General features: G+C 61.7%; 1 protein-coding gene and 1 non-coding gene across 2 annotated transcripts; both read left to right on the forward strand.

Annotated features, from left to right (window-relative positions):
* The first annotated feature begins 3,092 nt into the window (after positions 1–3,092).
* WNT10A (Wnt family member 10A) lies at positions 3,093–20,412 on the forward strand. The gene is given in 5 exon segments (XM_054830226.1): positions 3,093–3,209; positions 3,212–3,771; positions 6,639–6,901; positions 14,795–15,171; positions 19,945–20,412. Coding segments are annotated over 5 exon segments (1,785 nt in total).
* Positions 17,411–17,483, forward strand: TRNAV-GAC (transfer RNA valine (anticodon GAC)). Its single transcript has one exon. It is a non-coding gene; the product is annotated as a tRNA-Val (tRNA).
* Positions 20,413–21,348: the final 936 nt, after the last annotated feature.

Consider the following 21,348-nt stretch of genomic DNA (forward strand, 5'->3'; position numbering starts at 1 on the left):
AAGGGCAGCACATGCCTGGGTGTAACCCCTGGGGCAGCCTGAGAAAGCAGGTGATGACCTGCTGGGGACACCTGAGCCAGGGCTGCTCCCCTGCCTGCCCCCCACCTGTTAAGGGGGGTCCAGCCAGCCTGTACTGGGGTGCAGAGGGGAAATGGAGCACAGGAGCCGGGTCTTGGGTGGGAGGAGGTGGGGAGGGCAGGAGCAGTAGCCCTTATATTGGGGTCCAGTGAGTGTCACCCCTCCAAGTCCCCGAACGTGCTCTGCCCAGCCCTGACACCGCACCTCCCATCAGTCAAAGTCTGCAGTAAGGGGACAAGCATCCTGTGGTGGCAGGGTGCTGGGGTGCATCCTGACATAACTGCCAAACTCCTGGGTACTGGAGGGGCATTCAGGAGAGCAGCAGCTATGGTAGCAGTGATGCCGAGGAGATGCTCTGCAAGGGACTTCTCTGCACAGTCAGGGACAGAAGGGTCTGCAACCCGCCCCCTCCTCTCCCCCTTCCCTGCGAAGCTGTTTGGGCAGAGAAGTTGGAGGGTAGATGCTGGGCCCACGCCAGTTCTCCCACCTCCCAACAGCCCAGGAGCGGAGCCAGGGACAGGAGAACAGCCAGCACCCCCAGGACTGCAAAAGGGACCTCCATGGGGATGCCATCCCCCTGCACCCAGAGTCCCCAGGGGGCACAGCACAGCCTTCGGGCCCAACCCCAGATTGCAACTCATTTCCCAAAGGAAACGCGTTTTCCTCCCCGGTGCAAACAGGAACCAACACGCAAGCGGTGCTGGCAGCCCCCGCCAGCGCTGCTGTGCCGGCACGGAGATGCGCGGTGCCCGCCCAGGGGGAAAGCGCTTTGCCAGCTGCCGCCTGGCTGTTTACGGCGCGAACACCGGCATGGCGTGGGCCGTGGCAGCTGGGGACACTGGGGAGCTGCGGGGGCACTGCCTGCTGCCCCCCAGCCACCAGCGCCCAAGAGGAGCCCCCCCAGCTCCAAGGTAGGGACCTAAACTCATGGGACACCAAGCGTCCCCATGACCAGGACAGGGCTGCATTGGGGCAGATGGTGTTCACTGAGTTACCCTGGGCTTTCCCAGGGCCGCCCTCCTGTCCCCAAGGGAGCAGCAGCAGGACACAGGGACCGCCTGCGAGGCCACCGCACAGCTCCCAGATGGGAGACCCCCTGTGCAGTGGGACTCCGTGAGGGAAAGGGGAACCCAAGCGTTGGGGCGATGGTGCCAAGGAGACAGGCACAACCTGGGTGCCCAGCCTGGGAGGGCTCATGGGGAAACTGAGGCAAGGAGCCTCCCATTAAGGGAAGCCAGAGCCACAGCCGCTGCTCTTCCAATGGCATCAGCCCCGTGGCACTGCTTTCCTGGCCCCAGCACTGGGCTAGGGGAGCCCAAAACTGGCCCGATGCCTCCATGGGCTGTACGTGGCCACGCTGTGTGCCCACACACAGTCACATCCCCAGCATGTGCCATTCACGCTCAGACCCCTGTGCACACAGACAGGCACCCATGTGCCTCACACTGTCAGGGACACTTTTTGCAAACTCTCAGCTCGTGCTAGGCACCCCCAGACCCCCATGCATGTACCCTGATACTCCTGTGCACCCCCAGCGTCCTGTGCACACATCACACCATGGGCACACTCATCCCCCCTCCTCACACCCCCCACATATCCCATGCTATGCACACCCTTCTCCCTGTGCACACTCACTCAATGCCCCACGTCTTTACTCTCTGCATGCACACCCACTCCCCACACACCCCACACCATGCGCACTCTCTCCATACCTCATGCACACTTGCCCATGCCATGCACACTCATCCTACACCCTGCATACTCACCCTGTGCCCCAAGCACACTCAATTCACACTGTCCATGCTCACCCACATTGCACACACCTCACACCCCATGCACACTCATCCCACACCCCATGCACAATCACACAGGCTGTGCAGCATCACCCCACACTTCATGCACATTCACCCTCACCACTCACACTTTCTCCATGCTCCATGCACACTCACTCCGCTACACACACTCACCCCCACCATGTGCAATCCATGCACCATGCACACTCACCCCATGTCATGCACCCTCGCTCCGTACCTGGTGGACACTCAACCACACTATGCACACTCACCCATGCCCTATGCACACTAACCTCACATCATACACACTCACCCAAACCCCATGCACTCACTCCTGCCATGCACACTTACCCATGCAGTGTATACTCACCAGGTTACACACACTCCCCCATACTCATGTATGCCTTGCACACTCATCCATGCCACGCACAATCACCCTACACTCCACACTTCGAGCACGCTGATGCTGTGCACATTCACCCACACCTTGTGCATACTTATCCCATGCCATGCACACACACTCGTGTTGTGCCCAACCGCCCCATACTCAATGCACGCTCCTCCACCCTGTGCACTCACTCCATGCCCACAGCACCCTGCCCCCCATGTCCTGTGCACACTCACCCACACTACACACTCCCCCAAGTCCCCATGAATACTCTCCCACTCCACGCACACCCACCTCGCATCCCATGCACAGTCCCCGACCCTGTGCACACTTGCCCCATGCCATATACACTCAGCCCTCACCACACTCAATCCCCGTGCCGCGCACACTCACCCCACACCATGCATGCTCCCCCATGCCATGCACACTTACCCTACTCCCTGTGCACACTCCTCCACGCTGTGCACACCCACCACACACACTTCTCCAGGCTGTGCACGCTTACCCCCCACACCGTTCCCGCTCCCCCACGCCGCGCGCGCTCCCCCACGCCGCCCCTACTTCCCCACGCCGCGCGCACTCCCCCCCGCACCACGCACCCCCTCTACTCCCCGTGCACGCTCCCCCACGCCGTGCCCACCCCACGCCGCCCCCCTCCCCGGGCCCGCTCCCCCCCCCCCCCCGGCCGGCGCTCGCCCCCCCGCCGCCCGCTCCCTCCCCGCCAGGCTGCGTGCGACACGCCGGCTCCCCGCCCCGCTGCCACCCTCTGCCCCGTCCTTCCCCCGCGGGCTCCTGTCTGGACGTGTCGGGACTCGGGCTCCGGGCGCTGAGTAATGCTCGGCGCAGCGCGATCCCAGGCAGAGCCGCCGCCGCCGCCGCTCCGCGCCCAGCGCTCCCGGGGCGCTCCGGCCGCGACCCTGCCCGCTCCGCCGGCGGCCCGGCGACACCGGCGGCGGGGGGCGGCGGGGGGGCCGCGGCTCCCCATGTGCCTGCGGGCCCCGCGGGAGTCGCAGCGCCGCTCGCCCGGCGAGCCCTGCCCACGCCCGCCGCGGCCCCGGAGCCCCGGGGCGCCCTGGGGAGCGGCGGGGGAGCGCGCCCCGCGGGCCGAGGGCCCCCCCGGCCCCCCGGCGCGTCCCGCCATGGGGGGCTGAGCCGGGGGGCTGAGCGCGGCGGGGCGGCGGCGGGCAGGGCGGGGGGCGCGCAGCCCTCGCCGGGCTCGGCGGGCGCCGGGGCGGCGGGAGGCGGGGGGGGCATCCCGGGAGGATGGCAGAGCCGCCCCGGCGAGCCGAGCCCCGGCGCGCAGGGAGCCAGTGAGAGGGAGGAGAGGGGAAAACACAAACAAGCAAACAACCCACAACAAACAAAGCGGGCAGAGAGCAGCGCCGAGCCCCGCCGCCCCTGCCCCAAAGGCGCCCGCCCGCCCGCAGCCCGCACAGCCGCTGCCCCAGCGAAGATGCGCCCGGCCCTGGCCCACGGACTCTGCTCGCTGCTGCTCAGCCTCTGGGTACCCAGGTAGGAGCTGCCCCCCCTCCCAGCCCCGCTGCCGCTGCCGAGCGCCCCGGCCCCGCGGAGAGAGCGCCGGGAAGCCGCCGCGCCCAAGCCCCGCACCGGGGGCGGGCTGCCCGGGGTGCTCCCAGGGGGTCCCGCCGGCCCGTCCCGCACAGCTGCAGCCCCCCGCTCAGGGCGCTGTCAGGGCTGCTGTCCCCCCCTCCGCCTTCCCCCCGTCCCGGGAGAGCGCCGGCGGGATGCGCGGCTCCCCCCGCTCCGGGAGGTTGTCCCCTTTCCTCCCCGGCCGGAGCCTCTCCGGCGCCCGCCCTGCCTGCCTCAGTTTCCCCGCTCTCCCCGGGCGGAGGACGGGCCTCACTGCCGGAGGGCATGGTGGAGGCCGGAGAGGATGACGGCAGGGATGCCACTGTCGTGGGGGACGGTGTCCACCAGATGGGTGACTTTGGGCTCCGCACCTCAGGGGTGCGCACAGGGGCGGGGGATCCACCTGCATCCCCTCCCCGGCTCCACCGATCCCGAAGGTGAGGGGGATAAGAAGGGGCCACCTGCCTTCCAGAAAAAGGCCCCCCAACACTCACCACCCCTGTCCGTCTCCATCTCCCCCGGGTGGCTGGCAGCTCGCCTCCGCCCACTCCCAAATTTGTGCGCTGCAGGCAGCCAGGGGTTAACCCTGGTGCTAGTGGGGGGGGGGTGTCCCCCGCCCTTCCCCCTCCCTCCAGCCCCTTTAAATATAATTTGTTAACGTTGGGACTTGTATTAATTAAAGCAGCAGCCGCTGCAGCCTGTGACCTGGGGGCTTGTCACCGTGAAATCAAGTTTAAATCCAGATTTCAAGGGGGAAGAGAGCTGGGGGGAGTGCTGTGTCCTCCTAGGGTGGGTGACAGTGACAGCTCCTTGCCAGTCCCTGGCCCCCCTGAGCCCTGGGTGGAGCAAGAGGCAGAAGGACCTGCCCTCCACTCTCTGGGGTCCTAAACAAGGGCCCCTGCCTCATCTTCCCTGCCGTGCAACGGGGAGAAGGACCGTAACAGCCCCCCTGGGATGCCCTGGGCAAAGGTGGCAGGCACTGTGGCTGGTTCGTGACAGGCAGGGGACAAGGTCCCTGCAGTGCTTGGGGCAGGAGCTGCTGGGCTTGGGGTGATGGTCACTGCGGACCTGCTTCTTGTCTCCTCTCAGCCAGGGCTTGCTTTGACAGTGTGAATGAGCGCAGGAGCCGGGCAGAGGATTCCCCCCGCTGTGTAGGGACTTTGGAGGGATGCACCCCTTTCTGTTCTCCTCCTCTCCACTCCCCACCACCCTGGCTCTCCCTGTTGGAGTCACTGTGGGTTTGCACTGGGGCAGACCGACATATCACCCATGGAAATGCTGGGGTGGGTATAAACACCCTTGGGAAGCTGGAGAAAGCAGCAGCCTGATCCTGACAGCTCCCCTTCCCCCCTGAGCAAGCTGTAATTCAGCAGGGACCCTGGGGCTGAGCCCTTCCTCCAGAGCTGGGCGAGCGCTGAGCTGGGGAAGTCAGTCCCTGGTCCCCGAGGGCTGTTTCTGTCTGTGTACCTGCAGCAGGCTTGCAGGATTTGGGGGAGCGGAGGGGGTGTAACCCTTCTCTCCAAGACCTGGCTGCTCCAGAAGGCAGTTGCAGTCCTTCCTCCAGCATCCTCCTCCAAGTCTCATTTCTGTAATCAAGGTTCAAAGGGCTCCAGCTCCCTGCTCCTCCCAGGGACCCAGCTCTTGGCCATTCCCAGGGAAGAGGGAGCCCTGTGTGGAGGGAACTCTCAGCAGGGACCGAGCTGTCCTGAGCAAGGAGTGGGGCGGTGCTGAGCTCCTGATGGACCCTGCTGCAAGTTGCAGGATGCTCCTGGGTATCCCGCTGCCTACTGCTCACTTTGCATGTCCTCTGCTTGGACACTGTGGATCCCTTCAAGCCATTCCCTGGAGCTGGGCAGACACTTCCTTCCCTCCCATCTCCCTCTCAGCATCCATCTGTCCTCTGTACCACTGTCTTAGCTCCAGGCACTTCTCTCTAGACATGCTTTGTCCATCTCCCCACACTTCATCTACCTCCCTGTTTCCCCAGGCAGCATCTCTACTTGTGTAAGTACTTGCACCCCTGCCATGGACCGTTTGCCTCCCCTTGCATCCATCCATCTGCTGATCTCTGTGCTTCTGTGGTGACAGACATCAGATCTGGTGGGGCTGGGATGTGATGGTGGATTTGGGATTGTTGCTGAGAGCTGGATGGTGTTCAGCAGGGTGCTTGGCTTCAAATTTCCCAGCCGAACTGGCAGGAAAAGGCTGATCCCTCTGGTTACCTCCCTTGTGAGGACCAGCAGTGCCAGGCGGACATGGCAGACGCAGGGAGGAGATTGGCCAGCAACAGGGATGGAGCTGGACCTGGGGTGGGTCTCCTGCTCTGAGGTGTCTGGATTCTCCCAGGGGGAAACCCACGCTCCCTGGGGAGGGTGACCCAGGGCAGTCTGTGCCTGAGATGCTGCACCGTGTGGCCGGGGCAGAAGAGCCCCGGAGGAGCATGCGGAGAGGGTGCAGCCTTGGGAGATGCTGGGCTGCTGCTGGGCACAGGCGGCTGGGGTGTCCAGGCTGTGCCGACGTGGCTGGAGAGGATTGCAGCACTAGTGCTGCTGGGGCATCTCTGCCTGGCTGAGCTTGCTGTTGTGCCCAGGGGTAAGGATGAGAGGGGCAGTTCTGGCCCTGGGACCCCCCAGCCTTTGGAGCTGACCCTTTCGAGTACCTCTTGTCTTTTCTTCTCTTTTCCAATCCCAGCCTGCCGTGGCCTGTCACCCTTGCAGGCAGTGGGCATGGTGTGGGGAACATCTCCATCTTGCTTGCTCCAAGCTCACGGGTTTTCCTTTCCCTCCCAGCTCCTGCTCCAATGAGATCCTGGGCCTGAAGCTGCCTTCGGAGCCGGTGCTGAACGCCAACACGGTGTGCCTGACCCTGCCAGGGCTGACACGGCGGCAGCTAGAGGTGTGCGTGCGCCACCCCGACGTCACCGCCTCGGCCATCCAGGGCATCCAGATCGCCATCCACGAGTGCCAGCACCAATTCCGGGACCAGCGCTGGAACTGCTCCAGCCTTGAGACCAAGAACAAGATCCCCTACGAGAGCATCATCTTCAGCAGAGGTAAGGGCTGGAAGGCTTCCTTCCTCCTCCTCTCCCTCTGCTCAGTCACTGCTCTCAGAAGTCCTCATGGGCTCCTCATGGACCCCTGCACAGCTCTTCCCTGGCCCAGAGTACCAGGCCAGCTCTTCAGCATCCCCATGGATAAAGACAGACAGAGCCTGGAAAACCTCAGGGTCTATCAGACCAAGCAGCACTGCGCTGTGCCAGAGCTGGGCTCTTCTCCACCCACTTTTGTACCTACGCTGGCCCTTGTCCTGAGCTGCTTCTCCCTGCCCAGCCCCAGCTGTTCCCAAGGCTCCTTCCAGGCCCCACTGCTTTCTAGCGTCTTCCCCCCCATGCAGTGTTTGGAGCGGTGCCATCATGTGCAGCACAGTTGGTGGGTCTGAAGGTGGATCCCATGCTCTGGGATTCAGTTTGGTGGATGCAGTGAGCATCTTGGCTCATTCCTGCACTGGGGATGGTATTTCAGTGGATCATGGTGAGCAGAAATGCCCCTAGCTAATGAGACATAGCTCTGTGAGCCCATCACCCTGGCGTCCTGCCTTCGTGTTGGCTCCCCAGTGCAGAGAGCTGAGAGCTCTCTGTTTTGTGGGACCCTGGAGCATGCTGGCATGGGGGAATAGGGAGACAGGCTGTCCTGGGAGCTCGCCTGCCCACAGAGCCCCAACCTGCGCAGCTGGGAGAGCTCTCCTTGCCCTCCATGGTCTGCTGAGCCCCAGTGCCAGGGTCTCCCCGTCTCCTCACAGGCACGGCCAGCCCTGCATCTGTCAGAGCTCTTTCCCTCTGGAGTGGACTCTGGGGATGCAGAGGGGCTGCCCTGCACAGTGTAGGTCAGGGTTGTGACCTGATGGTACCTTCTGTAGGACTTGAATGTATCTTCTCACCTCAGTACCCATCTTGAAGCCTGGCATACGCCTCCTTGGCATACACCAATGGATCTGTTGCCCCAGGCTGTGGGCAGAGAGAACTATTTGATGCCAGTGGCAGGCAGGCAGGGTGCTGAGGGCAGGAAAAGGTGCCCAGCAAACACATTGCTCTTCCAGCTCCTGAGGAAGGAGAAAACTACCACAGATGCTGCTCACCTACCCCCTTTGGGAGCATCCTAGCCTGGTGCCCAGCAGAGAGGTGCCTCTGTCTCCCCTTCCCCAAACATCCTTCCACACCCTGCAACATCTCTCCCTGGGACTCCAAGGAGAGGTTGGCAGCTTGAGCCTTACATGTCTTTGAGGAGATGCAGTGGCAGGAGCACTGAGGCAGCTGTAGCAGGTGGGGAGATGGCTGGAGAGGGGAGCACAGAAGTGTTTTGGTGCCAGGAGGTCCCTCATGTCCAGGACAGGCAAAGCCTTGCTGGAGGGGGTGCTGCCTTGGAGTATGCATGGCATCAGGGCTGTGGTCCTGCTGTGGAGCAGCTGCCGGTGCCTGGAGAAGGGCAGCATCTCTTCCCTCCGCAAGCAGCACCTAGGTTAGGGCCTGGCAGGGAGGGTGGGGACCGTCAGCCCTGATAAGCATCGAGGTATTTCCAGGTCCTCTCAGGAATGCAGTTCACTTCTAGTCTCCTCGGGCGGCGGGAGACACTGACTTGCTGGCTCAAGTTGCTCACACACCCAGGCAAGCTTCCCTGCTTCAGGTCCCACCAGTCTGGGTGAGAAGCTCCAGCAGCAGAAAGCATTGACCTTATGCATCCCTCCTTCAGCCCACCATGTCTGGTGGTGGCCGATGACTTGCAGCTCACTTGTCTCAGGTGCCACCGCAGCCCTTCTTGCTGTCAAGGCCATGACCGATGATGGGTGCAGGGACTCCTGCAGCCACTGGACTCTTGCCCCGGTCCTGAGCTCTTGGGTATGGCTCATCCCAGGCTCCCAGCACTGGTGGGGTCACGTCCCCTGGGATGGAGACCCAGCACTGGGGAAGGATGGAGGTAGGGCTTGTGCAGCAAAGCAGATGGGCATCTCACAGCACTTCTCTTTTGGCAGCAGAGAGCACAGGATGAGCCCCAAGCACCCAGGGCATCCCAGGCAGTTGCTCAGAGCCATTCTGGCGTGGAGCAAGCCTTGAGGCTGGTGCCCTGGCCTGCTTCCAGCCCACTCGTGTCCCTCAGTAACGAAGCTGGAGCTCTGAGCTCCGCCTTGCAGCTGTTACGGACACAGCCATCAGAGCAGGGATGCTGGGTGCATCTCCCAAGCCCGGAGCTGGAGGAGAGGCGAGTGGTGGAAGCGAGGGGTGCAGGCTCTGTGCCGCAGGCATTAACGCATCTCACCCCCAGGGACCAGGTCTCTGCTCTGTGCCCTGCCCCATCCTTGCCGTGCCTGGGAACGCAACGTGCTCGTAGGATCATTGTTTGTAACCCGAAGTGACAGACCCCTTTAATCTTTCATTCCTTTTCCCACTTCTTCTGCCATCAGTTCAGCCGTGCGTGAATCTCACTTTAAATTATTTGTAGCTGGCTTCTCCCTCCCGCTCTCCCCGCTTGGCTCCGCTCCCCACCTCCGCCCCGTCCTCCTGCATCTCCCGCATCTTCCCCAGCACGGATGTGAGCCGTCCAGGGTGCAGTGCCGGTGCTTGCTGGCCGCCCATCCCACACTTTGCCAGGCACCCAGGTGCTCTAAGGAGCCAGAGGGCTTACACCTGGGGGATAGAGCAGAGGACAGTGGCAAACAAGTGCTTGTCTCCCTGTCCCGCTGATCTGATCCCAGAAGTTTGAGCGCAAGCCCTGGGGAGCCAGGAAGGAGCAGGGAGGCTTCAAATCGGGCAGGGCTGGGAATCTGGCGGGGCTTCTGGGCAGCGTAGCTGGGAACAGGGATCCTGACAGCATCCTGGGCTGAGCACAGACCTGCTGGATGCGGCAGGGAGATGCAGCCATCCCTGGGGTGCAGGGCATGGCAGCTGTGAGGCACAAAAACAGGTTAGCGGAGGGCGAGCAGAGGAGGTGCCCAGGGATTTACCACCCCTGCTCTCACAGAGTCTCTTTTTTTTTTTCCAAACACCCCCATGGTCTGTGGGGTTTTCCAGTTTCGTCTTTTGATGCTGCACCCTTGGGGTGTGGGGTGTCCCTTGCACCTCTCACTGAGCCTCCAGTGCCATCTGCACCCCCCATCCTCCTTGGCGCATGTCCCCTCTATGTGTATCCAGGCTCAGCATTGCCGTTGCAAATCTTCCTCTTGTCCTCCCTGGCTCCTCAGCTGGCTGCCTATGTCCTTGCCACCCTCCTGCCCATTCCCTGGCATTGTCACCCCTGCCAGCACCCTCCAGTCCTGTACCTGGTCCCATCCCTCTCTGCTGTCCCTCCCTCTCCCTCCAAATGCCAGCAGAGACATCCTCTCCTGGCCCCAGGGTCATATGTAAAAGAATGGAGCAGTGAGGTGGAGGCAGGTGGCTGCGTCTGCACCAGTAACTGAGACAGGTCCCCTGCTCCAGCTCCGAGGGTGAGCACCATGATCACGTCCACCTCACTGGAGAGGGTGGCCCGTCGCCTCTGGTATGTGTCCCCCTGTAGCATCTGCAGGCTGCCAGGCACTGTGTAGCTTGGCTGAGCCATGCTTGGGTGCATGCCAAAAACGAAGCTGTAAATGGTGGTGGATCACCAACCCCTTGTCCTTGTCTGGTGTGTGTGCACCCATGGGTGGGTGTGATGCCAGCAGGGCTGGGACTGTCCAATTGCCAGGCAGGGGCTGTCTGAGGTGTGCTGAGGGATCCCTCTTCCCTGAGCATTCTCCTTTGCTCATCCCAACCACATCTGTATGGGACTCTGAAAGAAATGGGACCCACTGAAGGGCTGGGACCCATTGAAGGCCCCCGCGGGTGCGTGGCTGGAGGGGACATGGCTCTGGAGTGCAGTATCCCGCCGTTCCTCCTGCAGGCTTTGGAGGGACAGGTGATGCTTGCATGCCCCGTGCCCTCCTTAGAAGGGTTCCCTGATGCCAAGGGGTCTGCATGGCCATGGCCAAACCTTGATTTTGTGCAGCAAGGAGAGGGAACTCCCTGCAAGGCTGGAAATGCCAGGTGCTGAGGCCCAGCCAGCTGTCATCCAGAGCTTGAGGAGGCTTTGCTGTGCAGGGAGGGAGGCAGGTCCTGTTATGGCTATCCAAGGAGATGCTGCCAAGCTCAGGACCCTGGTGCCCGTCTCTGCAGAATCTCTGCCAAGCTCCAGTGCCCGCAGACCACAGCGTCTGGCCCGGCACAGCTGCAGCTGGGCTGCTGGCAGGGTTTTCAGTACCCCCAGGCAAGCTAAGGGCTTTGCCCACCTGGCCCTGACGCGCATGTGGGTGCTTCAGATGCTCGGCTGCATCCCTGTGGGCGCCCCCATCCCATGGACCTTCCCCCAGCTGATGGTGGCAAGCGAGACCCTGGGGGACAGGGCAGCATCCCCGGAGGTGTGGGGCTCAACGTGGCTCCCTGCAGCCCACAGAGCTGCTCGGGCTCCCGGCTTGGAGCACTGTGGGTGGACGGGGAGCGAGGGCTGCGGGCTGTCCCCGGCACGCTCAAGGAGGTGCAGGGAGGCAAGTTGGGATCTGCAGGGAGGCGTTTAGTGCCTGGCGTCGGGCCAGACCCTGGCAGGTTCACCTGCAGTTTAATTAGGGAGAGGGGAGGGAAGGGAGCGGGGCTGGGGGAGAGGCGGCATGTTGGGACTGGCTGTCTCCACGGGCCTCGCGGGAGGTGGCAGGAGAAGCTCTCCTCCGCCTCACCAGCCAGCGGGGCTGGGGTGATGTGCTGCCGGCATTATGGAGGGTGCTGCCCATGCAGAGGGTGGCTGAGCATCCCTGGGGTGCCCCGGGGTGCGCCCGGACCAGGCTGTCCTGCCTGCTCCTTCAGTGCCACCCAGGTGCCATGGTGGCGGAAGCTGAGAGGGCGTCGCTGCTTGGGTGTGATGGTGAGCCATGGGAAGGCCGTGAGTCCAGCTCTCCCTACCTCAGCAGGCCATGGAGCCCACAGCCATGCTTGAGCCAGGTCCATTGCCTTGGTCCTGCAGCCACAGGAGAGACGGAGAAACTGCAGCATCTGTGCAGAGCCAGTGCCAGCTGGTTCTTGGGGACCTGCTGAATGGCCCCCCATCTCCTGGGTGCACCTTGACAGGGAAAATTTTCCCCTGCTAAGAAAGCTTCTTTGGGATCTGACCTGGGGCTGAGATTTCAGATCCATCCTCCTTGTCCAGCATGGTCCTTTAAGTACATGGCAGGCTGGATGCTGGCAGTGGTGTTGGGGTGGTGTCCTCCATTCCCTCTTCCCTGCAGGATGCAATACTTCCCCTCACACCTCCCACGGCTACAACCTCTTCTGTGATCTCTGGAGGGATCTGGTGACTCAGACATCACCACTGAGGTCTTGGGTGGCTGGGGCAGCTGGAGAGCCTCCCTCTGAAGGGCTTGAGGCTGGCTGCCGCATACCATGATCAGCTGTGGTTCCTGGAAGCTCCCACCCTCACCGAGCCCACGAGGCCGGTGGTTGTCGCCTGCAGCCACATGGCTCGCTGCTTTGCTGCAATCCTCTGGGCTCTGGCATGGCCGGGGTAGAGCGAGGAATGTAAACCGAACCTCCAAGCAGAACCGCGCTGGCGTGGCTGCTGCAGTCCCGGTGCTGCCCTGGCCCCCCTCCTCCCCGTTGCTCACAGCTCCCCATGAGAGCAGGCAAGGGAAGGAGGGGAGAAGGCAGGGAGGAGCGATGGGGCCAGGCAGAGTGATACTGAGCAGGGAAATGACCACGGGGAGATGGGGACAAGGCTCCCAGAGCATTGCGATGTCAAGTCCTGGGGACCAGCCTGTCCCCTGCCCGCAGCCTCGGGGATGGCAGCTCCAGGGACGAGGACCCGTGCCTCATCCATCAGCTTGTATGTGGCTGGAGAGCAGCAGAGGAAGGAGGGCTGGGGCTTAACCCCACGGCTTTCCCAGCCATGGAGGGCACCAAATGAACATGGCCTCTTTACCTGTAAGGAGACGGGCTTGCTAGACGGACTGGGTGGGGTAGAGCTTCTCTCTGGGCTCCAGAAGGGATTTTAAGGAGATTCTACATGGGAAATTATTTGTTAGGCTGGAGAAATGTGTGAGAAAGAGGCTAACGGAAAGGCAGGGCTGAGAGGAGAGTGTCATGCAGGGTGGAGGGTTTGCTGCTGCCATCCCCAGGCACTGCCTGTGCGAGGAGCCAGGGATGCTGAGCGGGGTGGCACCGACAGCTCTTGGGCTGTGCCTGGGTTTGGCCTATGAAGGGCTGGAGCTGGCCCAAATTGTCAGGATGGAGAACTGATATGGGGAGGATTTGGGGATCCTGGAGACCTTCCTGTGCCCGTTCTCCATCCTGCATCACTCACCTGGGGGCTGAAGTCCCCCAAATTTGGGCTGTCCTGCTCTAACAGCGATATGGGTGTGTTGCAGGCACTGCCTGCCAGTGCTCCCCCGGGGAGGCTGTGCAGCGTACGCACCAGCAGCCCCATTACCTGCCCGCTGAAAAATGTTGTTCAACTTGTGCATGGAAAAAGGCAGGCTGAGAGCAAGCTTGTCCCACACCGTGGGGAAGCTGGGAGAGGCTCCTGCTGGCTTTTAAGCAGCGCCTCGTTAATGTTTTAAATGCACCAGTGTCAAATTAACACACAAAAGAGCGGCGTGACTTTAAATGCAGGTTTCCGAGCTGTGTTTCATTTCCCTTTAATAAGATCATAGCGTTTGCTCAGCGGGTGGCAGCGAACCACCGAGGAGACATGCGTGATGGGGAGCATCACCCAGGACGGGCGACGGCGGTGGGAAGCGGTTGTGCTCTCACCTCTCATGACTCTGTGATGCAGGCAGGGAGCTGGCAGAGCCCCTGCCTGGGATCTGTGTTTTGGGGTGATCTCCCACAGTGTTTCTCTGTTTCGCTGGAGAAAACGCCCCAAAAGCTCTCATCTGTTCAGCCATAGCAAAGCCAGGGTTGATCAAGCTGCTCTTGTCCAAAGGAGGGAGAGAGAGAGGCTCGCGAACTCCAGCTATTTATTTATTAATGTGTGAAGCCACAGCACAAAATCTGGCTCTCCCTGCTTCCCTTCCTTGTGCTGGGGCTGGTCATTACGCACTGAAGCGAAGGACACTGAAGGCTCCCCGCTTGGTCTGAGAACCACGAATCAAAACATTACTTTGCATTTAAAATAGAAGTTCCCAGGTAGAGGAGGCTCTTCACCCAGCTGCAGTGAAGCCAAGCAGCCCCCGCTCACAGCCCTGCAGAGCCCCTGCCCTGGGACCTGTCCCTGTCCCCGTGCACCCCATCCCCAGCTAATGACACTTGCAGATGTCCTCGCTCCCCAGCGTTTAACAACAACCAGCTGCCGGCCCTGGCAGCGTGCGGTGCGGTCGTGGCGTGCTTTAAGTAACTAGGGATGCTCGATTTTTCCAGTGTGGTATCGCATTTAGAGCTTCTCGCGGGAGCTGGCAAGGCTTAGGGAGGGAAGGGGCATGGGCAGATGGATGGGACTGGACAGGCAGTGTTGCCTGCTCCTGTTATTGCCTGATCCTGCACTCTGTGGGTAAGCAGAAATGACCCATTCCTCAGCAGAAGTATTCCTCAGCCCGCATTATGTTTAATATAGTGGGAGATTCTGAGTGGAGAGGGGAGGAGATGCTGCCTTTCCCATCAGAGCCGTAACGCTGATGCCTGAGCAATGCCATGGTGGCTTCTCCCAGGGTGATGTGAGAGCAGGCATCCCGGCAAAGGCAGGGCTGGGCTTCAGGGCAGCAGCGTGTCCTGGTGGGGATGGGGCTGGAGAGCACCGAGTGAGGATTCACTCATGGTCCAGGTGGGAGCTGGTGAGTCAGGACAAGGCAAGGCACAAGCCAAACCTCCGGCTCCCTACACCCCAGCACGATGCTGGGCTCATCCAGCCCCCTGCGGGGGTAACGCCACACAGCCTGAGCTCCGCTCTCTCCTTCCTCGCAGGATTTCGGGAGAGCGCCTTTGCCTACGCCATTGCGGCCGCCGGTGTGGTGCACGCCGTCTCCAATGCCTGCGCCCTCGGCAAGCTGCAGGCCTGCGGCTGCGACCAGAAGCGCCGGGGCGATGAGGAGGCTTTTCGGCGCAAGCTGCATCGTCTCCAGCTGGAGGCCATGAACCGCGGCAAAGGCATGGTGCACGGGGTGCACATGGAGCACATGCCCGCCGAGACCCCAGGCCTCCAGGACTCCTGGGAATGGGGAGGGTGCAGCCCCGACGTGGACTATGGGGAGAAGTTTTCCAAGGATTTCCTCGATTCCCGGGAAACCTACAGGGACATCCACTCCCGCATGAGGCTGCACAACAACCGCGTGGGCCGGCAGGTGAGCGGGGCACTGGTGGCGGGGACAGCGTTCCCAGGACACGCACGGGAGGGCTGCGAGGGGCTGGTGCTGGCTGCGGTGGGACATATGTGCAAGGCTAGGATTGCCCCCAAGGCACCCCCCCTCCCCAGCTTTGCCTGTAGCAAAGGCAGTGGCGCAGCCCTGCTGCGGAGCATCTCTGCTGGGGAGGGCACCTCTGAGAATTGCTGCTGTCCCCCTGCCAAGGGACACTTCCCCAGGCCACTGTCACTTACCTGTGCTGCAGCGGTGCTACGGGGATGTCAGAGCAATGAGTCCAGCTCCTGCCTCTCAGGGACTGGCTGAACTGGTGTCCAGCAGCTGCAGCAGGAGGGAAATATGGTTGGGGAGGAGAAAGTCACTGGCATCATGTGAGAAGGCAGATGCCGCAATGCACTGTCCCCCGGCACAGGCTCCGCAGCACCCAGCCACGGCTCTGCCTCCGGAGAGGGAGATGGTGCCCCGAGGAGGCAGATGGGAGCGGGACTGAGCCAGGCAGCGGGTGCCTATGCCAGCCGGGAAGTGCAACATCCGCTTGGGAGTGGAGGTGACAGCCCACAGCCTCGTCCTCCGGCTCCAAGGGGGTGCTGGAGCCTGCCCAGGCGAGCAGGGCAGCCTCCCCTCCATTCTCATGATGTCAGGTCTCGTTAAGGGTGCTAATTAGTAGCTCGCTCTGTCTGGAAGCTGATGTTTAAAGGCAGCCTGACATTGGAGACAAGCAGCATGCAGGCAGGAGGGGCTGGGAGGATGGCTGCATTTCCCTGCTCACCTTTGCTCCCAGCAGGTGCCAGGGAGACCCCATCCCATGGATCCAGTGGGACATTTGTCCCCAAGACCCCAGCCACACGCTCCCATAGCAGTGCAGGGGGATGTGTAGCGGCTGCAGGAATAAGTAATTGAAGAGCAGAATTCCACAGGGAGTGTTTGCCTGGGATGGCTCAGACATTTGGATGTGCCTCTTGCTTTAAGGATGTTTAAAGCCAGCTGTGAGATGGGAATGCTGCAGAGCAGAGCCTTGATTTGTGCCCTTCCTTGGTGCTTGAGCTGAGCTTTACCGCCCTGAAAAGCTGTCCCAGTTTGGCCAAGCTGTAAATGCTTGGGGAAAGCCAGAGCTTTTTGCTTGTTTGGCTTTGTTTGCTTGCGCATGGTGAACGCTTGCTCGGCATTAGGCAGCTAAATCCTCTGCAGGCCGCTCTGTCCCAAGCCAGGCAAGACCCCCCATCCCAAGTCTGGCTGCAGGGCTCATCCTGGCTCCCCTCCAGCTCTGCGTGCCCCAAACCACCGGAGCTTTTGGTGGTGCTCAGAAATCTGGAGTCTGTATTGCCCATTTCCCAAGGGAAGCCCCACAGCCCCCTGCAGAAGGAAGGGAAGGTGAGAGAGGAATATTTGCACAAGGGGGATGTCACCACACGGTGCCTGTGAGATCCAGAAACAGCAAAAACGCCTGGGGTGTGCTTGTCACCAAGGGCAGGCAGGCACGGGGCTGGCAATGTCAGCTCTTGGTGGCTTCAGAGACAAGAGCTGGACTGATGGAAGAAGCCTGGGAGATGGAAGCAGCGGCAGAGGAGGACTGAAGGGATGAAGGAGGGGATGGTGCCAGTGCAGGTGGGGAAGCAATGGCTGGGCAGGCTGCTCATCTCAGGGACCTTGAGATGAGGGTGTGAGCCTGTGTGCGGGTTGGGTTGTGATGGTTGTGGGTGCCATGCATTGGAGCAAGGAGATGATGCTGTGCCTGCTCTGTGCCTGTTGGTACCATGCTTATTGCCGAGGCTGGACCTGGCTGTGCACATTGCCTGGGGATGGGTTCTCCAGCTCCCCGCCTGCTCTTTTAGCAATGCCATGGGTCCCACACCCACCCAAACCCTCCTCACTCCTAGAATCATCTTTCTGCTGTAATAAGGATTAATCTGCTGGGATTTCCCAGGAAAGAAGTGGCCCTGCTGGATGCAGCAGCTCTGTGGTCCTCCTCTCCAAGTCCCGAGGCTTGAACCCCTTGAGCAGAGCAGAGATGTGGATGCATATGCCACGTGCCGTGCACCAAGCAGCTGCAGCACCCAGGGCTCTCCAGCATCTCACTGATGCTGAGCATCCTCTCCATGGTCCCTGTGTGTCCCAAGGGTGCTCTGTGCATGGGTGAGCCTGGCTTCCAGCTCAGACCCTGCAATGCCGGGGAGAGGTGACAATCCCACCGATGGCCACATCCAGTGACTGTGGGATGTGGGTTTCTGTAGTGTAGTGGTTATCACGTTCGCCTGACACGCGGAAGGTCCCTGGTTCGAAACCAGGCAGAAACATGCTGATTTTTTTCCTCTTTTGCATCCAGCTATGAAGCCGGGGGGGATTGCAGCTGCAAGTGATGCACAGCATTCTTCAACGGTGGCAGTGGTCACCTTGGTCTTCAGTTGGAATAGGAAGCCCCAGGGCAAACCCAGGGCTTCCTATTCCAACTCAAGACTGAGGTGGGTGTCCTGCATCCCTGGGAGGGAGCAAGTTCCCCAGTAAGGAGCAGCAGGAGCATGCAAGAGGCTTTGCAGGTCCTCCTAACCCGCCAGATCAGAGAGCAAGAGAGGATGAAAGGCAGCCAGGAACTACCCATTACCCTCACAACAAAGACCTACGATAAAGCTCTTATGAGCGTGTCTGGGAGGAGCTGGGAATGTGCGAAAGAAAGCACCAGCAAGTCCTGGCATGTGCTGAACCCCGGTGTCTGTGAGATGGGGGAAGGACGTGGACAGGTAGGGGTGCGTGGAGGAGATCCGATGGCAAAAAGCATGGGGCTGAGGCTCAGAATGGTCCTTCTCGGGTCTTCTGGCTCTCACAGGATCCTGACCCCCCTGTGCTGTCCATGCAGGAGGGAGAACAAGCCATCCCTGGGCAGGGATGGATGGGTGCTGCGGTGCTGGGGCTCAGGATGCTCAGCAGTGATGGCTTGAGTAATGGAGGTGGCACACACACACTGCCTTCTCCAGCCCCTGCCACGCCCAGCCGTAGCCCCAAATGAGCCCCTATCCAGCTGTCACGCCACTGTCCCCTCCATGCTGGTGGTGACCATCCCAGCCACAGCCCTGTATGCAGATTTTCCCTGGTCCAGCCAAGGGAGCAGGGAGGGGATGTGGGAAAGGATGGGGTCCCGGTGCCAGCACGTTCCTGTGGATGGTGGCAAGGACGGTGGCGAGCAGCTGGTGTTCCCAGCCGGCACACCCAGGGCACGGCGGAGAGGCCGGGCAGCTCATTACCTGCGAGGTGGAGGCTGTTCCCGGCAGGAGACAGGACTCTCAGCGGGAGGAAAGCCAAACTCCAGCCCAGCCCAGACCTCTCCGCAGTGTGCCCCAAGCTCCAGGCATGTTTCCCTGACCTGCCTTCATTACCATAACTGCTTAGCAACGGGGAGATTTACTCAAAAACAAGAAAACAAGAAATAAAAACTACCCACCCCTACCAAAACAAGGCACTCCCTGCACATGCGTCCCCCCCAGGGAGGGGGCAGGAACAGGCAGTGCATGTCAGGGGTGAAGCCGGGTGGCCAGGCAGGGCTGGCATCATGGGACAGGATGTTGTGCAGGGCCACGTGTCCCCTGGGCTCCCCCCAAGCCCCAGAGCGTGGCCCTGGGTGGGGGGATCAGCCTGTGATAGTCTTTGCAAGCCCCAGCCTGGCTCCCAGTGGGGCTTGGGTGTCCTCTTGGAAAGAGGACTTGCTGGAGCCTGTGTGAGCATGTGAGCATGGTGGTACACGACCCAGCAGAGAATCCCTGTCGGGACAGAGCAGAGGACAGTATAAACTGCCTCTTTCCGAGCTGTGTGGGGATGTACAGCTACTCTGTGTCCCTGGAGGTTGCTGGGCACGAGCTGTTTCCCTTGGCATGGCCACAGCAGCATCCCTTGCAGGGATGGGGAACCTAGGGGGACCCCAGCACGCAGCCTAGGGGATCAGCTGCATTGCCCAGGGAGCCCAGAGTCCTCTTTGCACTTGCACTGGCCTCTGGCCCCTGCACAAGCTGTGGTCTCCATCCAGCCCAAACCAGAGCCGCAGCCCAGCCCATGCACCCTGGCCCTCGTGTTGGGTGGATGTGTGGCACCAGCCTCACTGCAGCCTCCCCAAGCCACAAGTCAGGGCTGTGAGCATCTCTGATCCCTGCTTGAAATTCTGGCGATGGTGGGAGGCAGCAACTCAGCCCCCCGGCGCTGCGCCCAGGGCTCCCACGAGAAAGCAGGCAAAAGCTGAATGCAGAGCTGCTCCCAGGACTCCTGGAGATGGGGCTTTACAGGAGGAAAGCCCTGAGGAGGGGAAAGCATCCCTCCCACCTGCCTCGCCTGCAGTGCTCCTGGCCAGTGAGGTGCATGGGAGACCCCTGCACTGGGAAGTCCCGTAGGGCTGCAAAGATGCAGCCACACCAGCTTTTAACTGGGGTCTGTGGTCGGGTTGATGCTGCTGGAGTCAGGCAGCAGTGGAAGGTGAGATCCAGGCTCCTTCTCCTCCCTGTGGTCAGGTAGCTCACCCGCTCCTTTGGGTGCCGATCCCTTGGTGGAGTGTAAAAGCCAGTTGGTACTGCCAGGGTGGGAAGGGACAGGGTGTGGGACATGGGTGACACTAGGCACAGCAACAGGGTGCAGCCTCGCTGGCTTTGCAGCTTCAGGGCTTTGGTGACTGCTCATGCCAGCCCTTGGTGTTCCCATAGTGCCAACCCGTGATGGTTTCTCTGGTCCCTAAAAAACGTCTCCTCCATGCTAACCCTCTGTCCTTCCCTCCCCGCCCAGGTGGTGATGGACAACATGAGGAGGAAATGCAAATGCCATGGCACCTCAGGGAGCTGCCAGCTGAAGACGTGCTGGCAGGTGACACCCGAGTTTCGCCTGGTGGGGTCCCTGCTCAAGGACCGCTTCTACGGGGCCACCCTCATCCGGCCCCACAACCGCAACGCCGGGCAGCTGGAGCCGGGCCATGCTCGGCATCGCCGCCGGGCTGGCATCAGCGAGCTGGTTTACTTTGAGAAGTCACCTGACTTCTGCGAGCGGGAACCAGCTCTGGACTCCTTGGGCACCCAAGGGCGCCTGTGCAACAAGACCAGCCCAGGCATGGACAACTGCGAGAGCCTGTGCTGCGGCCGTGGGCACAACATCCTGCGGCAGACGCGCAGCGAGCGCTGCAACTGCAAGTTCCACTGGTGCTGCTTCGTGGCCTGCGAGGAGTGTCGCATCACCGAGTGGGTCAGCGTCTGCAAGTAGCCGGGCAGGGATGGGTGCCCACCCCAGGGTGCCAGGGACAAGCATGCCTGCCCACGGGGAGGGGAGGGAGACGGGGATCGGCGCTGGGGGGGGAAATGGAGCCATGGTACCCGCTTCCCTCCGCTCCGAGGGGAGTGGGAGAGGAGATGCTCGGCACCCTCCGAAATCAGCACTTTGTCGTCACTCGGGGAGGGCAGGGCTGCCCGCTGCCTGCTGCCTGCCCAGCCCCACATGAGAGCACCAAGGGTCCTGGCCCTGGGGAGTGCACGGTCATGCTGTACAGACCGCCGACACCAGCACCGCTCGGGGGGGCAGAGGGTGGGCACGGGGGTGGGGGAGCACCCGCTGGCCCCCAGCGGGACAGGGTGGGGTGGGGGACAGCAGGGCATGGGGAGCCCAGGGTGGGAGGGGAGGGGGGGGACATGCACTGGCACTGTGCACAGGTTCCTCCGGCCACATGTGAGGCTGTGTTCTGAGCGGGATGGGGATGGAGCATCCCATGGGAAGGAGAGGGGGCACAGGTCCCTCAGCTGGGGCTCACCTCTGCAGGGGCAGAGCTTGGGCCGGCTTGGGCTGTAGCATCGTGGCCGGAGGGGAGGGTACCCAGGGCTGTGCTGTGCGTGCCTGTGTTATTGTATGGTAAGTTATTTTCTGATTGTGAATAAAAGTGGATTGGAGACAGCATGGGGTATTTTGGGGTGCAGCACCCTGCTCTTCCTGCTGCCCGGGGCTCTCCGCTCCTGCAGGGTGCCAGAAGGATGGAGAGGGACCCTCGGTACTGCCTACCCACTTGTGTGAGACTTTTTCCCTGGTGCTCTGCTGCCATCCCATAATAACACCCTTAGGAGCTGTTTGCAGACTGGCAGGAGGTGGGGACTCCTTGTGGGCACCCCAAACCCTTACAAGGTGGCTGCTGGGAGGCTCCTGACCAGCTGG

Source organism: Grus americana, chromosome 6, assembly GCF_028858705.1.
Source record: "Grus americana isolate bGruAme1 chromosome 6, bGruAme1.mat, whole genome shotgun sequence".
NCBI classification, from domain to species: domain Eukaryota; kingdom Metazoa; phylum Chordata; class Aves; order Gruiformes; family Gruidae; genus Grus; species Grus americana.